At 48.8% G+C, this 24,960-nt stretch overlaps 1 protein-coding gene across 7 annotated transcripts in view; it reads left to right on the top strand.

Moving 5' to 3' along the window:
* Window positions 1-24,960, top strand: part of DOCK3 (dedicator of cytokinesis 3) — a 194,701-nt gene that overhangs the window by 83,623 nt on the left and 86,118 nt on the right. For all 7 annotated transcript variants that reach the window (XM_080671830.1, XM_080671836.1, XM_080671834.1 and 4 more), the window contains exons 7-10: window positions 1,493-1,577; window positions 6,263-6,304; window positions 6,842-6,996; window positions 24,134-24,215. In XM_080671830.1, the coding sequence (XP_080527956.1) occupies window positions 1,493-1,577; window positions 6,263-6,304; window positions 6,842-6,996; window positions 24,134-24,215 (364 nt within the window). The remainder of the gene's footprint in view (window positions 1-1,492; window positions 1,578-6,262; window positions 6,305-6,841; window positions 6,997-24,133; window positions 24,216-24,960) is intronic.

Here is a 24,960-nt window from a genome sequence, read left to right as displayed (position 1 = left end):
GGTGACTTCTAGGAGAGGGAGCACTCTGCCCTCGGGAGGGTTAGCCTGGTGAATACCAGCACCTGCTTGGCTGAGAGCCGCCGTGTTTCTTGTATTCAGCACTTGGTCGGTGCATAAAAGGTCTGTGAGGTGAGTGGATGGGTATGTAGGTGGACAGCTGGGTGGACAAGCAAGGTAAGGGTGCCAGAGTGCTAATGAGATAGAGTGTGCCTGGGTATCACTGCGTGCAGTGCACCGATTCAGAGCACATACACCCATTCCCAGCCCTACTGACTTAGATCCGTCTGGATTTTTCCTTAAGCTCTTATATTGGAAACACCTATTTTAATTGGGTTATTTGCATAGTCTTTTTGTTACTTAATTCTACTATTAGTCTATCATATATTTTGTGACCTCTAGTGGTTAAAGAATACATATGAAATTTTGCCTCATTTTTGTATTTAAAAATATTTCAGTGGCATGACTGCAGAATATTTGGAAAATGTTCTGAAGGATCACTTGTAAAATGAACAAGCGTACATACTGTTGAAAGCAGTTTCAGGGGGCCACAGCTCCACTGGACTCCAGGTTTAGAGCTGTTTTTCTAGGGAGAGAGAGGAGCTAACATTTATTGACTATAAATTATGTTCTATGTTTGAACCCAAGAGTTCTGATCATGTCCACTTAGTCACTGTCTCACACTGCCTCCAGGTCGACCGTTAATCACACGATTTCTTCCTTTCTGCCCAAGTTATACCAGATCTTCCATGTATTGAGTTCTTTGGTAGTAATCCTTGGTTAAACTTCTGTCTAAAGTTTCTTAAGATATTGGCTAATATGTGGTAATGTCTTTACTATAACCCATTGTCAGTTTTAATTAAATTTAAAATGAGATAAAATTCCACCAAAACATACATTTCTTTGCGTTTAATATCTTCAGCAGGTGATCTTGTTATGTGTCTAACTTTGGATTACACATCTTCTTGGATCCTGGATAACTTCTCTTGGTAGTGGAAGTGATGCATGACTGAACCTTGAGCATACTTGTAGGATGGGGAGAAATAAAAAAATAAATGTGACTTATTAATGATCATAGAAAACCCATCCTTCATGAACACAATCCATCTGATAACAAGGTGATATCAAATGAATCCTTCTTACCATCACAAGGGGCCTGCTTGAGCCTGGAAGTGTGTCAGCCTTACATGTTTCCCTAAAGGTGAACACGGTGAAGTATTACCAAAAGGCCTGAGCCTGGAAGTGTGTCAGCCTTACATGTTTACCCAAAGGTGAACACGGTGAAGTATTACCAAAAGGCCTGTGCCTGGAAGTGTGTCAGCCTTACATGTTTACCCAAAGGCGAACACGGTGAAGTGTTACCAAAAGGCCTGTGCCCCTGAGGCAGGGTCTGAGCCCCTGTGTCCACGAGCTCATGGCGGCCTGGGCTCAGCACATACAGAAAGCTGAGCACCCCGAGGACATGCGTGCTGAGTGTGGTCTTTCTCTCTTCTAGGCATTTGGGCCTGGACCTGGTGCCTCGGAAGGACTTTGAGGTAGTGGATTCGGACCAGATCAGTGTCTCTGATCTCTACAAAATGGTAAGAAATCTAACGCAGGGTAGCTTGTTCCTGCACACCTCCTTTTTCTCCTTTATTTTCCTAATTATGTTACGAAATAATGTTACGAAATAAAATTGTTCCTTTGTCTTTGTCCCAGAATAGTTAGGGTCTTCCTTTTTAAAAAAAATATATATTTTATTGATTTTTTACAGAGAGGAAGGGAGAGGGAGAGAGAGTTAGAAACATCGATGAGAGAGAAACATCGATCAGCTGCCTCCTGCACACCTCCTACTGGGGATGTGCCCGCAACCAAGGTACATGCCCTTGACCGGAATCGAACCTGGGACCCTCCAGTCCGCAGGCCGACGCTCTATCCACTGAGCCAAACCGGTTAGGGCTAAGAGGTCTTCCTTATTCTGACAGTGTATCACACTTGCTTTCTAAGTGGAATTCCCGTGCAGAGTGCTGGGCTGTTGGAATGTCAGTGGGGCATTTCCTGCTGGTTTTGCTGGCAAACAGCCAGAGCTCCTTCAGCCTTCACCAGTTCCTAAAATTTTGCCTCTAGTTCAGCCGTGGGCAAACTACGGCCCACGGGCCGGATCCGGCTGTTCTATCCGGTTCTCTTGCTCTCCCCTCCGCTCCTTTACTTTGAATTTATATTAGTTCACACAAACACTCCATCCATGCTTTTGTTCCAGCCCTCCGGTCCAGTTTAAGAACCCATTGTGGCCCTCGAGTCAAAAAGTTTGCCCACCCCTGCTCTAGTTGAAGCTTAACAGAGCCAGTTATTGGTTAATGTAGTGATTAAACATGGAGATAATGTGTCAATATTTCTAGGACAGAGACAACCTGTTAAATCCTTGGTTGTTACAAAAATGTATTGAGGTGGCAAACGGCCATGATCACGTTTTATAAGCTGACTGAAAAGCAGTAAATGAAAGGCACACAATTTTACTGTAAGACAAACGTCAGAAACCTCAGGTGACTATTAAGTTTAGGCTAAGGGACGGGGTGAAACCGCACTTTAAGGAGTATGTACATATTCAAGAAACACACAGGGTGCCTCGAAGTGTCCCACTTTGAATAATGATAAAGGTAGTGCTTGTTAAAATACACTTCGTTTTCAAAAATGTGATAGAATCCGCAGACATAGTGTGTGTATATTTTGGGGGACACCCATTTTTTGGAACACCCTGTATACTGGTGAGAATTACAAGTTTTAGAAAGAATTACAAGTTTCTATTTAAGAAGATGAAAAGGTGTTCAATATCACTAATCATTAGGGAAATGCAGAATAAAACCGCAGTGAAATATTACTTCACACCTGCAATAGAATGCCTGCCATCACAAAGACAAGAGATGAGTGGGGCCAGGATATGGAGCAGAGAACTCCTGTGCACTGTTGGTGGGAATGTAATTTGTATAGTCACTGAAACTGGATGGAGACTCCTCAAAAAGTAAAAAATACAACTACCCTGGGACCCAGTAATCCCACCTCTGGGTATGTATCCAGAGGAATTAAAATCAGGATCTCGGTGAGGTAGCTGCACTCCCATGTTCGTTGCCGCATATTCACAGTAGCCAAGACACAGAATCAACCTAAATAAATGTCCGCTGATGGGTGAATGACTGAAGAGAATGCTGTGTATGTATGCAGCGGAATGCTGTTCAGCGGTAAGAAAGAAGGTTACCCTGTCATTTGCGACCACATGGATGAACCTGAAGAGTATTGTGCTAAGTAAGTCAAAGAGAATGACAAATACTTTATGGTCTAATAGGTAGACTCTGAAGAAGCTGAATTCATAGAAACAGAGTAGAATGGTGATCGCCAGGGGCTGAGGGTGGGGGTGTTGGTCAGAGGGTACAAACCTCTACAGGGAAGAAGATTACGCTCTGGGGATCTACTGCACAGTCTGGGGATGCTGGGTAACAGCAGGGTGTTATGTGCTGGAAGTTTCTAAAAGGGCAGATCTTAAATCTCACACCCAGCAACCGGCAGTTATGTGAAATGAAACTAGCTTATTTCACAGCATACGTGTGTATCAAATCGTCACATCCTACACCTTAAATTCATACAGCGCTGCATGTCAATTAGATCCCATAAAGCTAGAAAAAACACTTTCCCAGAAAATAGATATGAGTCTCCGGATAGAAAGGGCAGAACAAGTATTTAGCATTTAATTGTGAAATTTCAGCTCACAAAGCTGAAAAGCTTCCTGAGAGAAAAATGGGTCACCTACTAAGGATTTGTTGTAAGAATAGCATTTGTCTTCCTAAAAGCAACATTGAAAACTAGGAATTATGAAGAACTGCCTTTAAAATGCTGATGGGGACAAAATTCAACCTAGAATTTTCTATTTACTGAGCCACATTATCAATCAAATGGGAAAGTAGCCTAAAGAAAATTTTGCTCACTTAAAGTCTCAAAAAAAAAAAATCTTTCTTTAAAAACGCTTTTCAGGAAACCACTGAAAAATGAATTATTTCTTTAAGATATGGGAGGAAACCAAAAGACGCTATTATGTGCCATCCAGGAAAGGAATTCTGACTCAGTTGAGAGGTGCAAAGAATGCTCGGGGTGACCTCAGAGGGAAGGCCCAGGTCACAGTGGTGGCCAGGAGAGTAAGTGGTCCTCGCGGAAGCAGAGGCGCCGCCAGCAGGGTATCTCCAGGTGAAAGCCCACTTGGTGGAGGGTGGTGTTTTCCCTGGGGAAATGCTATTGAGAGGTATTTTGTAGGGCTATTGGAGGGCGTAGGAAAAGGCCCTGTCATTTAAATGTACTAAGTCATCTCCGATACAGAAGCAGAAAGCAGTAGAGGAAAGGAAGTGTCGTTGGAGGACGCTCCTTGGCTGAGCGGTGAACAGTAGGTAAACGTTACAACAGTATAAACAAGTTTTGACCAAAACTTGCGAGACGTTACACATATAGTTGAAGTGAGATAGTTATAAACAAATGCGATAATCCTCGGCTCCATTATAAGAGGCCACAATAGAGAGATCGAAAATTGGATAGAGAGTATTTAAGTATGACATAAAGAAATATTTTATTATTTTAGGAAAAAACACGGTAAAGAGTTGAAAGTACCTTTTTGGGACACAGAACGGTGAACAGAGGGCTGATAACTTCATTGCAAACTTTTTTAAAAATATGTTTTTATTTCAGAGAGGAAGGGAGAGGGAGAGAGAGATAGAAACATCAGTGACGAGAGAGAATCATTGATCGGCTGCCTCCTGCTCGCTTCCCACTGGCAATCGAGCCCACAACCTGGGCACGGAGTCCCATGAATGAATATTAATAGTCAATAATAATTTGCTAATTTAACCAACAATGCACATGAATATTTAATAGCAAATACAGCTTGTGAGGTGCATTTAAGTGAATAATTTTACTTTAGTTTTATCTAGGGTTAAATGTATGTATTTGGAAAAGAAATGAGACCGTTCTCCTCAGAAACCAGTCTTTGTCCCTGGGTGATGTGGAACAGTTCACCAAATGCGCGTCTCCTCACGCTTCTAGGGCCCAAAGGAAACAGGAGAGAAACTCACTATTGAATTCACTAAGACCAGGGGCCTAATGTTTGTGAGCTAATCTTTTTTTTTTTTTTTTTTTTTGGCAAGGGTTACTTCTAAATGTGACTGCTTTTCTATAGTAACTAGTTATAAAGAAGAATGCCAATAAGAAGAATACTAATCATAGGTAACAGTGGCCAGTCACTCACAAGTATAGGTATATGCTAACTTAATCTGCACAAAATCCTGTGATGTTGAGTTCAGCACAGAATGTTATCCTTGTCCTGGCCTGTGCTCAGTGGTTAGAGCGTTAGTCCTTGGACTGAAGAGTTCCCGGTTCAACCCGCAGTCAAAGGCACAGACCTCATTTGCTGGTTCGTTCCCCACCCTCAGTTGGGGTACGTGCAGGAGGCAGTCAGTCAGTGTGTCTCTTCCACTTCGATATTTCTCTCTCCTCCCTCTCAGTCTCTCTGAAAATCGATGGGAAAACTGCCCTCAGGTGAAGATTTTAAAAAAGTCACCCTCAGTTTACAAACGAGGGAACCAGGTGTGAGTCAGGATTGAAAGCCAGGTGTCCTGACTAGGTCCCTAACCGCGATGTCGTGCTGCTTCTCAGTTTGAAATTTGAGCCTCAGCACACCCCTGTGAGGAAGACAGAGCCTTCATCTTACTGTTACAGTTCAGGAAAACATCTCGTGGAGAGAGTGAGTGATTTATGTCTCTGAAGTTTCACAACCCACTTGCGTGTGGCTGGGATTGGAATCTTCAGCCAGCAGCAAAGGAACAGCATGGAGAGCTGCTTGGGAGGGACCCTTCAGGTTCAAGGCCGCACCTCCTCCAGGTGGAGAGCCGGGGAAAGCTGGGTTCTGTAGCTCAGGGCGTGGCACAGGCGGTGTGTGGAGAGAACGGAGCCAGAGCAGAACCCCCGGAGCAGGGACTTCCTGTGATGGCGGCTCCTCCGAGCTGGAGAGCCGTGGGTCTGAATCCGGATTTTGCCACCTTCTTGCCGTGTGAACTTCCGCAAATCGCTTCCGTACGACGCCTTGGTTGTCTAAGGTTTAACCACATACCAGTAACATTTATCTAACAAGGTTATCGGAATTAAATGAGATCATGTGTATAAAAGACATGGCAGAATGCCTAAAACATGGAAAGAAGATGCTTAATAGCAGTTCCTTCCGGTTGAGTGAAGTGTCCTCTCCTTCTCTCCCCAGCATTTGTCCAGCCGGCAGAGCGTCCAGCAGAGCACGTCCCAGGTAAGCAGCTCCCGCCGCCCGGACGCCCCTGGCGGTCCCCCTGTGGGTGCTTTTCCCCTAAGGAGCCCGGCCTTTAAGCAGACCTGCCTAGGCTCCCCTCCCCCGAGCATCTGCACGCACCAGCACATGACAGAAAGGAGGCTGCGAGGCGGGTGAATCAGTCCACAAGGAAACGCAAATGTCCCTTAGGGTGGCGGCTGTTCCCAGTGCACAGTGTGAGCCACGCGCACCAGGATCAGGGCAGGGTCCCCGGGAAATGACTGGGACTGGTTCCCTGGAGAACAGGTGTGTGTGACCCGGGGGAGGCTGCGCTACTCGCGAGTCGGAATTCTCGTTCCTCTGCCCCGGCACGCTGCTTGCCTCTCCCCGCTGCATGTTGGCCAGTCGCAGCCCCGGTGCATTGGCACAGCAGCGGCCCGCAGAGGAAGGCCGCCAGGACCTCTCGGAGCGGAGCGGGAGGCCGGTCATCTCGTTTCCTTCTCTCTGGTTCGCATCCGGGAGCCGGTGAGGCAGCACGGGGTTTGCCCTTCTCGTTAGGTAGACACGATGCGCCCACGTCATGGGGAACCCTGCCGGATGCCCGTGCCGCATCACTTCTTCCTCAGCCTGAAGAGCTTCACCTACAACACCATTGGGGAGGACACCGACGTCTTCTTTTCCTTGTATGACGTGCGGGAAGGCAAGCAGATCAGGTACAGACGCCTCGAGATTCGCCGAGCTGAGGCTCTGGGTTAAGCTGGTAGAGCTGGGGTCATCCGCCTCTCTGGCCTTCAGAGAAGGTAGATGCACGGGGTGGGGGCGGGGGGCGAAACAAGATCAAGGAACTCCTCTCTCATAGCTGGCGGCTTTGCCTCAGATCCCAGCGTGCCCTGAAGGCACGTGTGTGGCCTGTTTTATCCTGCGCCTCCTGCCACATGGAGGCTCAAATCCCCGACTTGGCTGTGGGCACGTGAGGGACAGGAAGGGGGCCCCTGTTCAGTGCCAGAGACAAGGAGCAGGAGCAGCATGGAGCATGGGACAGCAGGCTCGCAGGGCCGCTCCAGCCGCAGGACGCCTGGGCTCTGCCCTCTGCGCCGAGAGGGCTCGCAGGGCAACAGGCCAGTGTGTCCTGAGAGAGGGCTCGTAGGGCAACAGGCCAGTGTGTCCTGAGAGAGGGCTCGTAGGGCAACAGGCCAGTGTGTCCTGAGTGGGGGCCGCGCGGCCCTCAGAGCCGCTGCAGCGGGGGCGGGGGGGGGGGGGGCGGCAGCTGCCGGGCAGGAGGGAGGGGCCTGGCTCCATCGCGCCTCTTGGCCTGGGCCTGGGGGAGGCGCAGCCAGGGGCTGAGGTGAACCTGCCTTCCCCGCCAAGGAGCCACCCCGGGCCCCTCTTCCTCTGGAGGCCGGCTGAGTTACGCAAGTTCTTTATACGTTCTGGAGGCTGACCCCTTAGCCCATCCGTGATTCACACACGGCTCTCCCATTCCGTAGGGTTTCTCCGTGTCCTTGATAATGGCCTTGAGTGCCCAGCAGCGTTCACTTTTCACCAAGGCCAGTGTTTCCAGTTGTCTGTCATTGCTTTGGGGTTCATAAGCACATTTTAAAAACAGTGTGCATGTTACTCTGAACAATTTGATACCAACAAACTGTACTCATACATGTAAGAATGTCATTTTGTAATAGCAAATATCTTAAGGCAGCCTAAGTACACGATGGTGTAACCTTGGAAAATACTGAGGCAAAAAGAAGTGAGGGACTAAATTACTTTCTGTTGTTCGAAACTAACTGCCACAGAGGCAATGGGTTAAAATGACCGAGTTTTAGTTCACAGCTCTGGAGATTAGAAGTCTGTCCAGGCATGGCTGGGTGCTCTGCTCAGGGTATCAGCCGGCGGAGGCCAGTGTCACCTCGGCTGCGTTCTAGTCTGAAAGCCCTGGGCGGGGGGTTGGCTCCGAGATTCAGGTCCTCACGGTGTAGGACGGAGGTTCCCACTCCCTGCTGGCTGTCAGCTGGGAGCTGCTCTCAGCCCCGAAAGGCACCTGCTTTCCTTGCCGGGGTGGCCCCCTCCATCTTCAGGGAGCAGCCGTGCGGCGAGCCCTTCCCAGGCTTGGAGTCTCTGACTTCCCTTTCTGCGCCCTGTGGGAGGACATCTGCCCTGTGAAAGGACCGGCCACCCACAGGACCTCCTCTTTCACAGGCAGTCGTGTCATAAGACCTAACCTGGTCATTGGAACAAAAGCCACTCTATTTGCATTCCTGGGGATTATGCAACCTTAGATTTAAGAGGCAAGTTTGGGGGACCATCTTAGAATTCTGCCAAAACAGGGACTACTTCTACTTCTACATTCTGTATGTAAAAGAACGTTAGTGAGATACTGTTCACAACTACATGCATAGTATGGCTGGTATTTGGGGGGAAAACTATATCTATATGCATACCATGTATATGTATTATAATCTTCAGTAACTTTTTAAAAGACTACAGTTTTTGAAAAGAATCTTTGAATTGACAGGTATTTGAAGTTTTGTTAGTAATTTTTTTAAGTAGCTGGCAATAGTCTTAAGGAAAAGACAATTATAGTGAATTATAACAAATACTGGTTTTACTATATGGAAAAAAAATTCCAAAATGTTTCGTTGATACTTGTCCCCGTCTTTAAATGGCCAGCTGGCAGTGTGGCACAAACATCCGCTTTGCTTTTCAGTGATGATGGGGTAAGGTGAGAGGAGAATTTAGCCTATAAACGGCCGGAATTTAAGATGTCTTTTCTATTTTTTCCTAATGTCATGGGTTCCCCTTCTATAAGGAAGTCATTACCTTTGTTTAAAAATATTTTTCTGTATGCATATCTACTATGACTGTTAACCATTATCTTATTATATTTAACAATTACCATATAATTACCGCCTCAAAATAGTACACACAGGCATCTTTTAAAATAGAATTGAATTATCTGTATTTGGTTCTGGATGGTACACCTGTCTTTTCTATCATGTGATTTCCCTATTCGCAGGAGGCGTGTGATTGTGTCACCGACTTGTTTTCTCTGAGGCCCTGGGTGCCTGTTAGTATGCCCGGCTCTCTCCCTGGCCCTAAGGTGTAGCAGGTGCTCTGAGCCTCAGGTGCCAGCGATTGATCTCATCCCTTCACTGCCTGTCCCCAAGGAGTCTTCTCTAGGCTGGGGGCGGGGGGGGGAGGGGTGTTCTTGTTTTTTGTTGTTGTTAGGCCTTAGGAATGCTAGGTTGCCCTCAAAAACTTAACCACTCTTGATTATCGCACGAAAACACTTATGTTAGCCATCTTTTCACAGATGCTGTGCAAAACAAGCTAAAAAATCCTCATTTCCTATTCTGCTGTGTACTCGGCATTCAGAATACCCTTGTGTAGAATAAACTTTTCCCTGAAAATCAGCTGCCTCTGTAATTGAAGTAGAAGGTTCTGGCCGAGAGTCAAGCATTCCACCCAAGTGAGATAATCTGCTTCTGAAAGTCTCAGGTGCCCCTGGAGAGAAATTTTCTTTTACAATGACGGGTGAGAACAGTGTTTACTAAGACAAGCAGTTTTGCTTCCCTCCGCAAAGGAGGTCGTGCCTACGATGCAACCGCAGCTCATCTGCAAGGGCTCATGCAGCTGGTGAGGGTCCTGCAGTTCAGGCTTCCACTCCGGCCCGGCTATGGGCCAGCCGAGCTCAGCCCACTCCCCAGCAGGCCCCCACGGGTGTTCTAAGTCCCAGCAGGAACCAGAGGGGCCTGAATCCTGGCTCTGCTGTTGACTCTTGAACAACATGGTTTTGAACTGTGCGAGTCCTCTTATATGTCGATTTTTTTCAATAAATATACAGTTGGCCCTCCAGATCCCTGGGTTTCACATCCATGGATTCCGCCAGCCGTGCATCAGAAACAGTATTTTTGGCTCTGGCCGGTGTGGCTCAGTTGGTTGGAGCGTCGTCCTGTACACCAAAAGGTTTTGGGTTCGATCCCCTGGTTGGGATGTGTGCAGGAGGCAACTGAAAGATGTCTCTCCCCCCCCCCCTTCTTCTCTCTAAAATCAATTTAAATTTAAAGAACAACTATTTTCAATTCACAGTTGGACCAACTGTATGCATTTTTCTACACCATCTAGAATAATAAAAGGATAATATGCTAATTAGACCATACGTCCTTCCAGACGAAGCTGGGGCCAGAGCGAAGCCCAGGTCCCGGAGGGAAGCCGCCCGGGTCTTGGGAGCCTGTCGGCGGCCGGAGCAAAGCCCGGGGCCCGGGTGCCGGAGGGAAGCCGGTGCCGGCAGCCAGGGGAAGGAAGGCCTACTCCTGCACGAATTTTCGTGCATCGGCTCTAGTTACAGAGAAGGGACTTGAGCATCTGCAGATTTTGGTTTCCGTGATGGGGGAGTGTCCTAGCACCACTCCTCCATGGATACAGAGGGACGACTGTGAAGTTACATATGGATTTTTGACTGTGGCCAGGGGACTGGTGTCAGTGCCCCTAATCCCCACATTGTTTAAGGGTCAACTGTATTGCATTCTAGTGGCCAAGCCAACTCAACATGCTTCTACATATATGTCCAACACATCAGATCATACTCAGAAACGTTACAGGGAAAATCTGCTAAAGAGATAGGCCAAGTGAAACTTACCCTTTAGATATGTACATTGGTCTGTGGTTAAACCTGTGTTGTTTGCATCTGAGAATAAGGTCAGAAAGTGCTCTCCTGGGTATACCGTTATACCATCTCGTTATGTTCTGAGTCTAGATGTCAGGCTGGAGAAGTTTTTATACAATACCCTACAGAGTCTGGTAAAAAGGGCAAAGGAAATGATCAGGTTCCCTGAGCTCTTTGTTTATAAGAAGTTTGCCTTCTGCTCTGTCTGCATCATAACACACAGACAAAGTAGGATAGCACTGACCCTGTCAGCATATCAGTCCGCGCACTGGGCTTTCCGTTCGAAAAGGTGGGTTCCTGCTGCTTGAAAGCAGGAGCGGAGATTGCTGAGAGAGGAAGGCACACGGAGCATTGGGTGTGCAGGCTTGGTGTCCGAGGAGCACGCGGGAGGCTGTTGTTAGGGTAACGGGAAACAGCACCGGGAAGAAAAGCCCTCGGACCAATGAGAGGAGGCTCTGAAAGGAGACGGACCCTTTGCAGTCACGGGAACCAGGAACGTCCACCGTCCGGCTTGTTAGGCAAAGGCAGAGCGATGGGAGAAATGGACGTTGAGGTGCCAAACACCAAATGCCCAGAGCTGGGCGCCTGGAAGATCTGTTCTTTGGTGGCAAACGGTGGGCCTGTTCCGGTGCAGCATGGCGGCAGAAGCTAACGCTGACCCAGCGTGGCCTCCGGGCGTGGCCGCCGCTGCGGAGGGAGGCGTCCAGCTAGCGTTCCTGGGGAGCACGGTTAGAGGAGACTCCTGTGGAAAGAGATTCCAATGCTAGTTGCTTTCCTTGAACTCAGTTCATTATGATTGAAATCCTGGCGGCCCCCGGTACTTGCCAGGGAGCCATAATACATGTTGACTTAAGAATGTCTAACCCTGTAGAGGATTTTTGTAAAAATGTATTTGAGCCAAAACTGATGACAGTTGCTGAGAAGCAGTATCTCAAATGCTCCCGAGGACAGTTTTGCAGTTTACTTTATGCATTCAGGATTAGAGGGAACATGAGGAATATTACCTGGAAGTGCGAGAAAACAAGGCAGGGATTAGTACGGAGAGTTAACAAGATTATGTGCTTTCTTGGGGGCGGTTAAGGCTTATTTCAAGGATGTGTTGCACAAAAACAATGGCAAGGCTTGCCCAAGACAAAGATAAACCTTTTGCTAAAAAAGTTACATCCTCAGGTGTGACGACCCCTGTGACCTGCCCAGGTAGGAATTTATGGTCCCATCACCCTGTGAGGTTACTTTCCATGCCTGGACTTGCCAGTTTTACCCCTTTTCGTCCACATACACTTTACATGGCCTCTTCAGATCAAACTTAAAAACTCCCTGTTAATTATCAACCTGATCATTGCCCTTGAGTTTTGAACCTAAACACAAAAATATAGCATTTTCTTTCAAGAGCTTTTAATGGAAAATAGGAATACTTCAGTATCAAGACAGAACGGAGAGATGCACTAAATAAATCAGTGACAGTGGAGGCCCAGGAGCTGGAGCCTGGGCTGAGATGGAGCTGCAGTGTGGAGGGGTGAGGTGCTCGGACACAAGGGAGTCCACCAGGGACGAGAGTCCGGTAGCGGAAAACGGAAGGCAAAGCTATAGTCTATAGGGTGCCCGGGAAAACAGGTCTTACAACCCTCCCTTGTTTATTGGACAAAAATTACATTATCTTCACTGATCATTACCTCTACTGGGCTTAGCTCTGCGGTGTTGGAGTGACTGCTGAGTGTATGTGGAGGCCGTTAACCACAGGCGGGAATACGGGGTGGACAGGTTTTAGGCCAGTAATTGTTTTTTCTTTGTGGGGCATTACTCTACAGACCACACCCCTTAAAGTAGCCCCTCCCTGGAGGCCCTGGCTTTACACTTCTGTTTATTAATATGGGGGGTGGGGGGACACAGTGCTGGCCACCCTGACGGGTTTTCAGGAACCTTGCCAGTTGAACTTAATCAGTGAGGATGGAAGGACCTGCTCTTGCCTGAAGGATCTCAGCCGTGCCTGTTCCTCTGACTCGGAACTGAGGTTTCTACTTTCCAAGGAAACAGGACGTCAGGTCCCTTCCCAGACAGGCCGGATATGCACCCCTCGTAAAGCCGGGCTTGGAGCCTGTAACAGCTGCTCTTTTAAATTTGACCGACACCGGCCCCACCCCCTCTCCCAGGGCTGGATCCGGGCGTTGGGATTAGGAACCTCTGAAAGGCCTTTCTCAGGGCACGTTTACCCCTCCGTGAAGGGTCCACGGCCAGATGTACGTGGGGGAGGGGTGGATGTGACAAGTCAGGGAGGAGACGTAAGAGAGCCAGGATGCAAGAACTGTCCTAAAAGCCAACCTCACTGTCCTCACTTCTCACGACCACCTCCTAAGCTCGCGATGAGTTTCCCGTTTAACAGGAGGAAACACGCCTGCGCCACGTGACTCAGGTCATTAAGTCAGGAACTGTCCAGCAGGGATCCCAGCTCCGCAGTTTGGACTCCAAGGCCTGTGCTCACTTCAAACGTGTCCCACAGAAGGGGCCACCCACCGCATCTTCAACCACTGATGGAACCCCGCCGGGCTGTCCCCAGGGGACCCTAAAAGCCTTTAGGACGGGAGAATGAACCACAGCCTGTCCTAGGAAAAAAAGAGACCAAGCGGGCATTGAAATGCAACCTGATGTGGGCCAATCCCAAGGTTGTTAAAAAGAGGAAGGGCGGGTTTATGCAAAACACACGGACAGCGAGCACGTAGGAAAAGCTGTAAAGAATTCTATTTACTATTTTATTTACTGCTTTCCAACAATCTATTATTTTGAAGTAAGAATAACAAAATTGAGTTTTAGAAATATTACATATTGAAAAGCAATCTAATCGTTATGGCATAAAAGCAACCACAAATGTAAAAGCTGCAGCAATGGTAAGCCTGGCGGGGAGCTGGTGCAGCACCATCCCTTCTCGGCCTTTTGGCTAAGATCAGGTGTAGTGTCTGTTCTCACCAGTTTAATATCTGATCTGTCCTTTACCTGAGGACAATGTATTAAATGGGTTTTTGGGTTTAGGAGGGGGAATAAGAGCTTGCTTGGTCCACTCCATGCATTCTTTGGGGGTGTGCCCCCTTTGGGGGTGTGCAACCTACACTGCTGGAATGGTGGGAAGCAGAGTCAAACCTAGTCCTAAAGGCCAAGGGCACTTCCGTTCTGCTCAACCAATCCGTGTTTTGTGGTTCCAGAGTGCCGGGAAGCTTGAGAAGCACTGCCGGACAGCTGAGTTTAAGGAATTGGTTGGATTTTCTTAAATTCCTTTTTTTCTTTTTTAATCACAGCTGGCATACAATATTATATTAGTTTCAGGTGTACACCAAAGTGATTAGGCATTTATATAATGAACGAAGTGATCACCCTAATAAGTCTAGTACTGATCTGACACCATACACAGTTACTAGAATATTATGAACTATATTCCCCATGTTGTACTTTACATCCCCATGACTATTCTTATAACTGCCAATTTGTACTTCTTAATCCCTTCACCTTTTCAGGAATTCAGAATCTGTTGGATTCTGGGTAGAGCTCCTACATCCAGAAGGCAGTGGGAGGGTGTTAGAAATGACTTGTCAGTAATACAGTTACAGTACTGATTTGAAAATTACTTACTTTTCACAAGTTGGAGTGGATTTGCGGTTATAATTGTAATAGTCCTCTTGTTGATTTATTCACCACATTGTGCACCTCACCACGTAAGAGGTGTTTCAGGCACCAGGGATTCAGCACAAAACCAGACAGAAAAATCCCTTTTCTGTTACAGTTAACATTCTAAAGGAGGAAGCAGGCAACAAATAAATTATAAACAAGCCCTGGAAGGTATAGATGCTTTGAAGAATTTTTGCACTGAAATTTCTTTCTTTCATTAAGAAATTTGTAGGCTATGTTAAGGCTCACTGATAAGGCTGAGCACCCTGTGGATGGCTTCAGAGGAACAGTGAACCTCGTTTACCTTAATTGGTTAGTGGCATTTGCATGGGGTCGGAAGTCAAAAGGATGGCTATAGAGGAAACGGAGGGATCGGCTGTGGTCAGCCTCCCACGGCCTGGAAGGGCATCCTGGCCCCTGCCATGGGCCTGCAGGGCTCGTGGAGGTGTGAAGAGCAGCCTCGGGCCCAGTGATCCTCGCTCGCATCCAGCTCCTGGGCACTCAGAGCTCTGAGGCCTGTCTGGCCCCGGGGTGAGGACTCCCCTGTAAGGACTCGGAGCCCCACTCTGGGGCTGGTCCTGGGCCGTCTAGGACCTGTGCCTTGGCACCTACCTCATCCATCTGCCCACTCTGGCTGCACACTCTGCTCCTGACCACTGTGGCCAGCCAGGACCAGTCTGTGCCTTGCCCACTGCCCCTGAGGGTGATTCAGCCCCAGGGCCGCCCCAGGCCAGCCCTGCCTAGGCTTCCCGCGCGGCCCTGTGTGTGAGTCGGGGCTCCTCAGGGTCCCGGCTTTGACCTCTGAGGTCTGTCCTTGCCCTCGTCCTAAACTCTCCAACGCACACCCCTAGATCCTACCTGCCTTACCATGGCTGGCGCCGCGGTGAGCTGGCTGCTAAGCCCTCCGTGCTTCGTTCCCCCAGCTGTCCGTACGAGTGTCTCCTCCAGCAGAGGGACAGTGCAGGTGAGACCCCTGGGACAGGCCGGCGGAGAGTGAACCTGCGGGGAGGGCCGCAGTCACCGTGGTGATTACATACGGGTTGGAGCTTGGCTCTTGAGTCCAAACATCGCTGTTTTATAAGCTTTCGTTGGGCTCCCGAAAGGCAGGGGGGCGAAGGAAGGTCGGCTGCCATTGCAAAGGTTCTCCTCGCCACAGAGGCACTGTCCTCGGGACCCCGATGACAAGGTTTCTGTCAGCTTTGCCTAGGCAGCAGGACAGCGAAGTCCATTAGGCTAAGCTGTCATTAGAGCCCGGCGGCGCAGCGGGCACATTCAGAATACTCATTTATTGCGAGAAGCCCCTGAGAGCTTTTAAAGCAGGAAAACGCTGTGTGCGCGCAGATAGAAGCCTTCTTTGGGGGAAACGCGCCCTTTATTACCTCTCGCTCTGCTCCCAGCTGCCGTGGAGTTTTAATTGTGCTGTCCTATAAGCATACAGTCATTAGAGTCAACAAGACTTGGTGAAGGAGGGTTTATTTTCGTTTAGTGCATCTCTATCAACTGAGCTCTGCGTGGCTCTTGGAGAGCTGCAGAGATGTAGGAGGCACAGTCCCTGCTGCTCCACAGACCAGGCCTGGGGCCTTGAGGGCTGCATTAGAGAGCCAGGGACAGCCCCTAGTGGTCATTCCCGGGAAGGACTCACGGGGCTCAGAAGAAAGTCCTGGTAGCTGAGATTTACTGCGGTGACAGAGGATAAACAGCCCAGTCTTCACAGAGACCGACACAGGCTGCAGGAATCCATGCGCAGGCCTCCTCATGCTCTCTCCTTCACGAGTTTCTAGTTCTTCTTAATTTTGGTTAAATTTAAATATAAATAACTGCATATGGCTAGAGGCTACCATCTAGGTGTAGCATAGCACCTGGTGGCCTGAGTGTGAGGGGTGAACTGGTGGTGCAGGGCCATGGCAGAGAGAGTAAACTGAGCCCATGGGCACAGGGTATCAAGAGGAAGGAAAGACATGCAGAAAAGAGGAAAATTGAGAACGAGAGTCCTTTGTAGTCTCCGATGTATCCATGTGCACACCTGTGGGTAGGTAATACTTAGAGACATGTAGCTATTTTCAGGTTGGTCTATTTCTTTTTGACCAATATTGTATCTTATTGTTACCATGCTATATAATAAAACCCTAATATGCAAATCCACCGAATGGCAGAACGACCGGTCGCTATGACGCACACTGACCACCAGGCGACAGATTCTCAAAGCAGGAGCTGCCCCCTGGTGGTCTGTATGCTCCCTCGGGGTGGGGGGAGCGTCACTCAGCCAGAAGCCAGGCTCACGGCTGGTGGGCGCAGCAGAGGTGGCGGGAGCCTCTCGGCCTCTGCGAGGCAGCGCTAAGGATGTCCGACTGACGGCTTAGGCCCGCTCCCCGTCAGCCAGACATCCCCCAAGGGCTCCCGGACTGCGAGAGGGCACAGGCCGGGCTGAGGGCCCCTCCGAATTTTGTGTACCAGGCCTCTAGCTTAAATATACATTGTGAAAGACAATTGGAATGAGTACAGGCGTTGGAGAATTCAGACTTCAGTTGAAATCTTGTCTTTATACCTTACTAGCTCTGTTACTGTAGTGTTGTTTTTTAAATAGTATCACCAATTTTCTGTAGTAAGTGAGAATAAAAAAGAATTTGACATAGTGCAGTGAACATTGTTCCCATATTTTAAACTTTAAAAAATTAGAGTTCTTAAATACTTTCAGAGTTTTAATACTTAGGAAATTTTCATTTGCTTTTGTGCCTTGATATTATTCCTGAGGTTTCCGTCCTGTGCTTTAAAAGCCCAGAAATTACCTAGTAAAATGCCTGGCAGACTTAACCATTCCTTTGGTTTTCTGGTCGGCTGCGTTTTTCTAGCTTCCATTCAGGAAAGAAGATTTTTCTGTTTCTACTGTGTACATTTTTGTTTTTATAAGCTCTGCTCTTCCTATTAGGAATCTCTCAAACAGGAAGGCTGCCTCATTGAGGCACAAAAACAGCAGCAGAAATAGTAACAAGAATCCTATATAATAAAAGAGTAATATGCAAATTAACCATCACTCCACTATACCTACAAGCCACGCCCACAAGCCAATCAGGAGCAAATATGCAAATAAGCCAAACCAAGATGGCTACAGCCACAGAGAGCAGGAGGGAGGCTTGGGTTTCCCTGGCGATGGAGGAAGCCAAGCTTTCCGCCTGCCCTTGCCGGCCTAGGCCTCCACTCAAGGCTACAAAGTTTCAATGATAGAAGATACATAAAACCAAACAGAAATGGCGTCAGCCTCGGAGCTGGAAGGAGCAGGAGGCTAGGGTTGCCCCTGGCGATGGAGGAAGCCAAGCTTTCCGCACACCCTGGCCGGCCCAGGCCTCCGCTTAAGGCTACAAAGTTTCAATTATAGAAGATACATAAATCCCCCCAAAAATGGCTGCCGCCACGGAGCAAGCAGAAGGCTTGGCTCTGCTCCAGGCTACAAAGTTTCAATTGTAGAAAATAAATAAACCCCAGATACCAGGGCCTCTGCTTGGGTCGCCAGGGGGCGTGGCCGGCCTGCAAACCACCACAGACCCCTCGCCCAGGCCACCTCACACCCCAAGGGAACCCCCACCCTGATCCAGGACACCCTTCAGGGCAAATCAGCTGGCCCCCACCCATGCACCGGGCCTCTATCCTATCTAATAAAAGAGTAATATGCAGATTGACCATCACTCCAACACACAAGATGGCTGCCCCCATGTGGTCAAAGATCCTGCCCCCATGTGGACACAAGATGGCCACCACAAGATGGCCAGCAAGGGAGGGCAGTTGGGAGGGACCAGGCCTGCAAGAGAGGGCAGTTAGGGGTGATCAAGCCTGCAGGGGAGGGCAGTTAGGGGTGACCACGCCAGCAGAGGAGGGAAGTTGGGGGCGACCAGGCCTGCAGGGAAAGGCAGTTGGGAGGGACCCAGGCCTGCAGGGGAGAGCAGTTAGGGGTGACCAGGCCTGCAGTGGAGGGCAGTTGAGGGGGGGACCCAGGCGTGCAGGGGAGAGCAGTTGGGGGGGACCAGGCCTGCAGGGGAGGGCAGTTAGGGGCAAACAGGCTGGCAGGGGAGCAGTTAGGCATGAATCAGGCTGGCAGGCAGAAGCGGTTAGGGGCAATCAGGAAGGCAGGCAGGCAAGCAGTTGGGAGCCAGCCGTCCTGGATTGTGAGAGGGATCCCAGATTGGAGAGGGTGCAGGCTGGGCTGAGGGACACCCCCCTCCCCCGTGCACGAATTTCGTGCACCGGGCCTCTAGTAAGTTAATAAGTATCAATAATGTATATCCTGGTATCCGCAGAACACTTACTAGTTACAACAGGCCAGATCTGCAGGAGAGAGAGAGAGAGAGAGAGAGAGAGAGAGAGAGTGTGTGTGTGTGTGTGTGTGTGTGACAGTCCAGGAAAAGGAATGAAATGAAAAGAACAAGAATGTTCACATATTAAACACAGAACAAAAGGTTATGGGTGTAAGTAAGTGGTGAGGGAGGGACAAGCCCAGGAAGGTCCTCTTCCCACTGAGAGCGTGGAACGTTCCCCCAGGCTCCCATTGGTCACGTGACGTGCTGCCTGAGAAAGTGCCGATGAGCTCTGATGTGCGGCACGGGTGCTGGCGTTGCTGTTGTCCTGTTTAAAGCCTCGGTGTTGGTTTCATTTCCATTCGGCGGTAGGAGTTCCAGAGCCTAACTGAACACTGTGGAAGGTCTTACGCATCGAATTCCTAGAGAGACTGGTGTTTGCTCATTCAAAAATGTCTTACTTGCAATTAGATCCTTATAGTGAAAGAGTGAATTTTTGAGGTTATCTTGTTCAGTCACTAGAATATTCATTAGGAAATGCTACTGTTAGATTATGTTGGGTCTGATCTTTCATAAAAGACCCTATATTATTATTGCAAAGGCAGTGTTTTTACAGGAGATCTTAGAGAGCAAGCACACTTCAGCCTTTGTTTAACTCTTTCCTGTTTCCAAAGTAAATAAATTGGAAAAATTAGATCAAGTTATCAATGATTTGCTCTTAAATGCTTTTTTTTTTTTTTTGCAATAGTGCTTGGTCATATATGTATCTGAGTACAGTTAAGTTAATTAAGTAGCATTCTATACGTTTGATGAAAGAGTTCTTGGCTAAGCTGGTTTTTTCCAATCTTCATTCACGTATCGATTTGTTCATCTTCCGGAACTACTGGGTGTGGGCTACTCGTGGGAACTGGGTGTGGGCTACTCGTGGGAACTGCAAGGGGCCCGTGTGCAAGGGTGGGCGCACTGTGCACACCAGCCAAGGAGCTGTTTGGGAATGCAGAGGGCAGCGCTGCTCGCACGTGGCTTCCCGCCTTCGGGCATCGTGGTTGCTTCTGCGGAACCTCGACTGCTTGCTCTTTAGCTGCGAAGCATAACACTGGGCGCTTCTTGTCCTGGCTGGGGTAGGTCAGTGGTAGACCATCGGCCTCCTCACCAAAGGTTCCCGGATTTGGTTCCTGGGCAAGGGCACTTCCCTGGATTGCAGGTTCATTCCCTGGCCCAGTCAGAGCATGCGTGGGAGGCAGCCCGTCAGTGAGCATCTTCTGTGCTCTGAAGCCGGGGTATGTGCCCTGACGGGGAATCGAACCCACAGCCTTTCTGGTGAACAGAACGGCGCTCCAGTCACCTGAGCCACCAGCCAAGGTGAGAGACCTCTCCACAATGCCTGCGCACAGAGGATGCTCAGTCCCTGTGACATGCTAGGAGTTCATGGATGCTTACTGAAGAATAACAAGGAAGGAGGAAAGCTAGAAAGCATCTCTGAGTTGTACTAGTGGTTATGAAGTGTTCTCTGGAGCCCTGAAGTGTCTCAGGGTTGGTGGGTGGGAGAGAGGGTAGGTGGGGGGTTCCTACCCCTGCCTCCTTCCTCCATCTGCTTCAACCAAAGTAGGTCTGGCTTTAAATTTTTCATATACTGGTGGACAGTGCAAGGTTTTGTTTAAAAGAAGGGGAAAGCTGGTACTAAAAATAAATTTGAAAACCACAGCAATGATTTGCCTTCATGAAACCCCTTTATGCATTTCTGTTCTTCCTGCTTTAGAAGGAAGTGGGGAACTTAAAGAACTTGAGGAATAAAGCCAAGTGAGCGACACTGGAAGATGAATCCATGAGGAAATATTGGCGATGTCCTAATCTGCTGGGTCGCACCATGTAGGAGGGCCTTGGGACTGCCTGCCTATGGTCAGCACCTGGAAGGCTATCATGGGAGAGATGCTGAGTAGTTGGCATCTGTCTCCACAGAGGACCCAGTGAGAAACTTGCGATTAAATTGAAGAAGTTGAGAGAATTCCTCTGAATTTACTGAGGAGAGTGCTTATATTTCCAAAACAGAGTCCAGAAAATTCCCTTCCTGGGCGTCCCAGACTGTCTCTGCCTCAGAGCCCTGCAGAGGCTGGAACCTCCGGGAAGTCACCCAACGTTAGCATCATGGGAGAAGCGTATGAATTAGAACTTCCATAGAAGCAAGTGCTTCTAAAATGAAGGCACTGTTAGACTTGTCACATATTCGGATTATGGAATTCATCTCTAAGAACCTGCTCAATAATATGAAATTAATGTAACTTCACGTAGTGTTCATGTATAGCACATCATAAAGACAATTAAATGCAGAGCAGTTCTCTTACAACATTGCTTATTGAAGAGTAAGAATTTATCATCATCTCATTTTTTCTCTCAGATTATCTAAGAGGAAAACTGACCTGTTGCCCTCATGTAAAGATGGGGCTGTTGCCCTCATGTAGAGATGGGGCTGTTGCCCTCATATAGAGATGGGCTGTTGCCCTCATGTAGAGATGGGCTGTTGCCCTCATGTAGAGATGGGCTGTTGCCCGCATGTAGAGATGGGCTGTTGCCCGCATGTAGAGATGGGCTGTTGCCCTCATGTAGAGATGGGCTGTTGCCTTCATGTAGAGATGGGCTGTTGCCCTCACGTAGAGATGGGCTGTTGCCTTCATGTAGAGATGGGCTGTTGTCCTCACATAGAGATGGGCTGTTGCCCTCACGTAGAGATGGGCTGTTGCCCTCACGTAGAGATGGGCTGTTGCCCTCACGTAGAGATGGGGCTGTTGCCCTCACGTAGAGATGGGCTGTTGCCCTCACGTAGAGATGGGCTGTTGCCCTCACGTAGAGATGGGCTGTTGCCCTCACGTAGAGATGGGGCTGTTGCCCTCACGTAGAGATGGGCTGTTGCCCTCACGTAGAGATGGGCTGTTGCCCTCACGTAGAGATGGGCTGTTGCCCTCACGTAGAGATGGGCTGTTGCCCTCACGTAGAGATGGGCTGTTGCCCTCACGTAGAGATGGGCTGTTGCCCTCACGTAGAGATGGGGCTGTTGCCCTCACGTAGAGATGGGCTGTTGCCCTCACGTAGAGATGGGCTGTTGTCCTCACGTAGAGATGGGCTGTTGCCCTCACGTAGAGATGGGCTGTTGCCCTCACGTAGAGATGGGCTGTTGCCCTCATGTAGAGATGGGCTGTTGCCCTCATGTAGAGATGGGCTGTTGCCCTCGTAGAGATGGGCTGTTGCCCTCGTAGAGATGGGCTGTTGCCCTCGTAGAGATGGGGCTGTTGCCCTCATATAGAGATGGGCTCTTGCCCTCATGTAGAGATGGGCTCTTGCCCTCATGTAGAGATGGGCTCTTGCCCTCATGTAGAGATGGGCTGTTGCCCTCATATAGAGATGGGCTGTTGCCCTCATATAGAGATGGGCTCTTGCCCTCATGTAGAGATGGGCTGTTGCCCTCATGTAGAGATGGGCTGTTGCCCTCGTAGAGATGGGGCTGTTGCCCTCGTAGAGATGGGCTGTTGCCCTCATGTAGAGATGGGCTGTTGCCCTCATGTAGAGATGGGGCTGTTGCCCTCATATAGAGATGGGCTGTTTATAAAATCTCATGGATAAGTTTTACTCTCTTGGCCAATTTCCCGCCCCCCCCCCCCCCACACACACACCTTTGGGAATAGTATTTTGTGTAGCTCTCATTGGCAAACAGTTATCCAACTGTGTTTGTGCAGACTATTGCCTTACACACAAGCGGGTGGTGGGTCAGATATCACGTGTCTGGCTGGTACTTAAAGCACATAAGGTTATAAGCCTCTGAAAAGTCCTAGAGCAGTGGTTCTCAACCTTCCTAATGCCGCGACCCTTTAACACAGTTCCTCATGTGGTGGTGACCCGCAACCATAAAATGATTTCCGTTGCTACTTCATAACTGTAATTTTGCTACTGTTATGAATCATAATATAAATATCTGTGTTTTCTGATGGTCTTAGGCTCTACAGTCGTGACCCACAGGTTGAGAACCACTAGCAGGGTTGCCTAAGACCATCGGAAAACACAGATATTTACATTACAATTCATAACAGTAGCAAAATTACAGTTATGAAGTAGCAACGGAAGTCATTTTATGGTTGGGGGTCACCACCACATGAGGAACTGTGTTAAAGGGTCGCGGCATTAGGAAGGTGGAGAACCACTGTCCTAGAGGACAGAAACTGTGTGTTTAATGAATTATTTCCCAACAATATTTAACCATTTCTTCTGCAGAATAGCTGTTGCCAAATCAGGAAACATTGGATAGACATTGGCCTTCAGATAGTTTTAACGTGAACAGAGCGCATCATTTATTTATCATTTACCTTGGAGAAGCTAGCACAACAGGAAATAATTATATATACGCACCCAAAGCCCTTTGAAATGAAAAAACCAAACCCCCACACAGTTATTTTGAATGTTTCACAAACTGTGAAGAAGCTCAGGTGAGACCAGAGGCATGAAAGGCTAGGACAGTGGTCGGCAAACCGCGGCTCGCGAGCCACATGCGGCTCTTTGGCCCCTTGAGTGTGGCTCTTCCACAAAATACCATGGCCTGGGCGAGTCTATTTTGAAGAAGTGGCGTTAGAAGAAGTTTAAGTTTAAAAAATGTGGCTCTCCAAAGAAATTTCAGTCATACTGTTGATATTTGGCTCTGTGGACTGATGAGTTTGCCGACCACTGGGCTAGGGAACGTGACGCTCAGGTCAGCACTGCGGGGACTGGCACTGCGGGGACTGGCACTGTGGGAACTGGCGCTGCGGGAACTGGCGCTGCGGGAACTGGCACTGCGGGGACTGGCGCTGCGGGGACTGGCGCTGCGGGGACTGGCGCTGCGGGGACTGGCGCTGCGGGACCTGCCTGAGGGGCCGCCTTTCACTTCGAGGAGGAGGAGGAGTTCTTGGGTTTGACGGGCCAGCAGCTCTGTCCACCTGGAATTTGCTTTATCTGCCCTTTAGTCTTGGGGACCACAGTTAGGGGAGCATCACCTTTAGGGAGATAAGAGCCACAAGCAAGGACACAGCAACACCTGTTGGGCAGTTTGTAGTGGCCGTTGCATGTTGCTTGGCGAGAAAAACTGCTCTCAACGAGACGTCCTTTTGGCCTGGCCCGTCCCTGGGAGCTGTTCTGGAAGTGGTCAGGGTTTCTCTGTAAACGGCCTTTTTGTTTGTTCTGGAGCATGCAGTCCCTTACGTTTCTCTGTCTCTCTCTCCTGCATTTCAGTGAGCGGTTTCTGGTGAGGCTGAACAAGAATGGTGGGCCACGGAACCCAGAGAAGATAGAACGAATGTGTGCCCTTTTTACAGTATGTGCCAATTCTCTTTCCCTTCTCAGCTCACTCCAGCCAGGGGCTGCTCTGTGGATATTGTCACCCTAGAAACAAGCATTTATTCTTGTTTCCCCACACACTGGGGAGAATGGGACTTCGTTTATGTTTCTATCAGGTTTTAATGAAATATTTAAGGAAAACTGAAATTAGTTTTTAATTGAATTTTTTATTAAAGAAATATAATCAAGTGCCTTTACTGATGTAGATTTTATAAGCTACTTAATATAACAGACACTTAAAATCTGAGAACAGTCTTTCTTACTATTCTTATTCAAGGCCACTGGGAATTTCTCTCCTGTGTAAGTGTAGTTTCTCAAAAGACATTGTCAGATTCCTAGCTTGCTGCCTTTTCAGTGAGGGCACATAGAGACAAACCAACGGTCCTCTGTCAGGTGCCAGACAGAGGGTCTCTTCCTGCGGTCCCCGTGCGTTAGGCGCCGTCCATAGAGCCGCGCTGTGACTCGCGGTCTCAGCCCGGGAACTCACCCGCTCAGAAGGCTCGGTGACGTGCGTATTGGGAAGTGCTAAGCCTCACAATGCCACGTTGCCTTGGGTATTTCTCAGGTTGATTCTGAGTCACTGGGCTTTTTTCGCCCAGTTAAAAAACGAACCGCCCCACTTGGAGTTCATTTGTGTGCTGAAGAAGAAAACAAGACGGTCAGAATTTTAAACCAGCTTCGACTGCTGTGGATTCTGTGATCTGCTCCAGTGATAATGAGAT

The sequence above is a fragment of the Plecotus auritus genome, assembly GCF_963455305.1.
Source record: "Plecotus auritus genome assembly, chromosome: 6".
NCBI classification, from domain to species: Eukaryota; Metazoa; Chordata; class Mammalia; order Chiroptera; family Vespertilionidae; genus Plecotus; species Plecotus auritus.
Note: the sequence above shows the minus strand (reverse complement) of the source record. Positions and strands in the feature narration are given on the sequence as shown.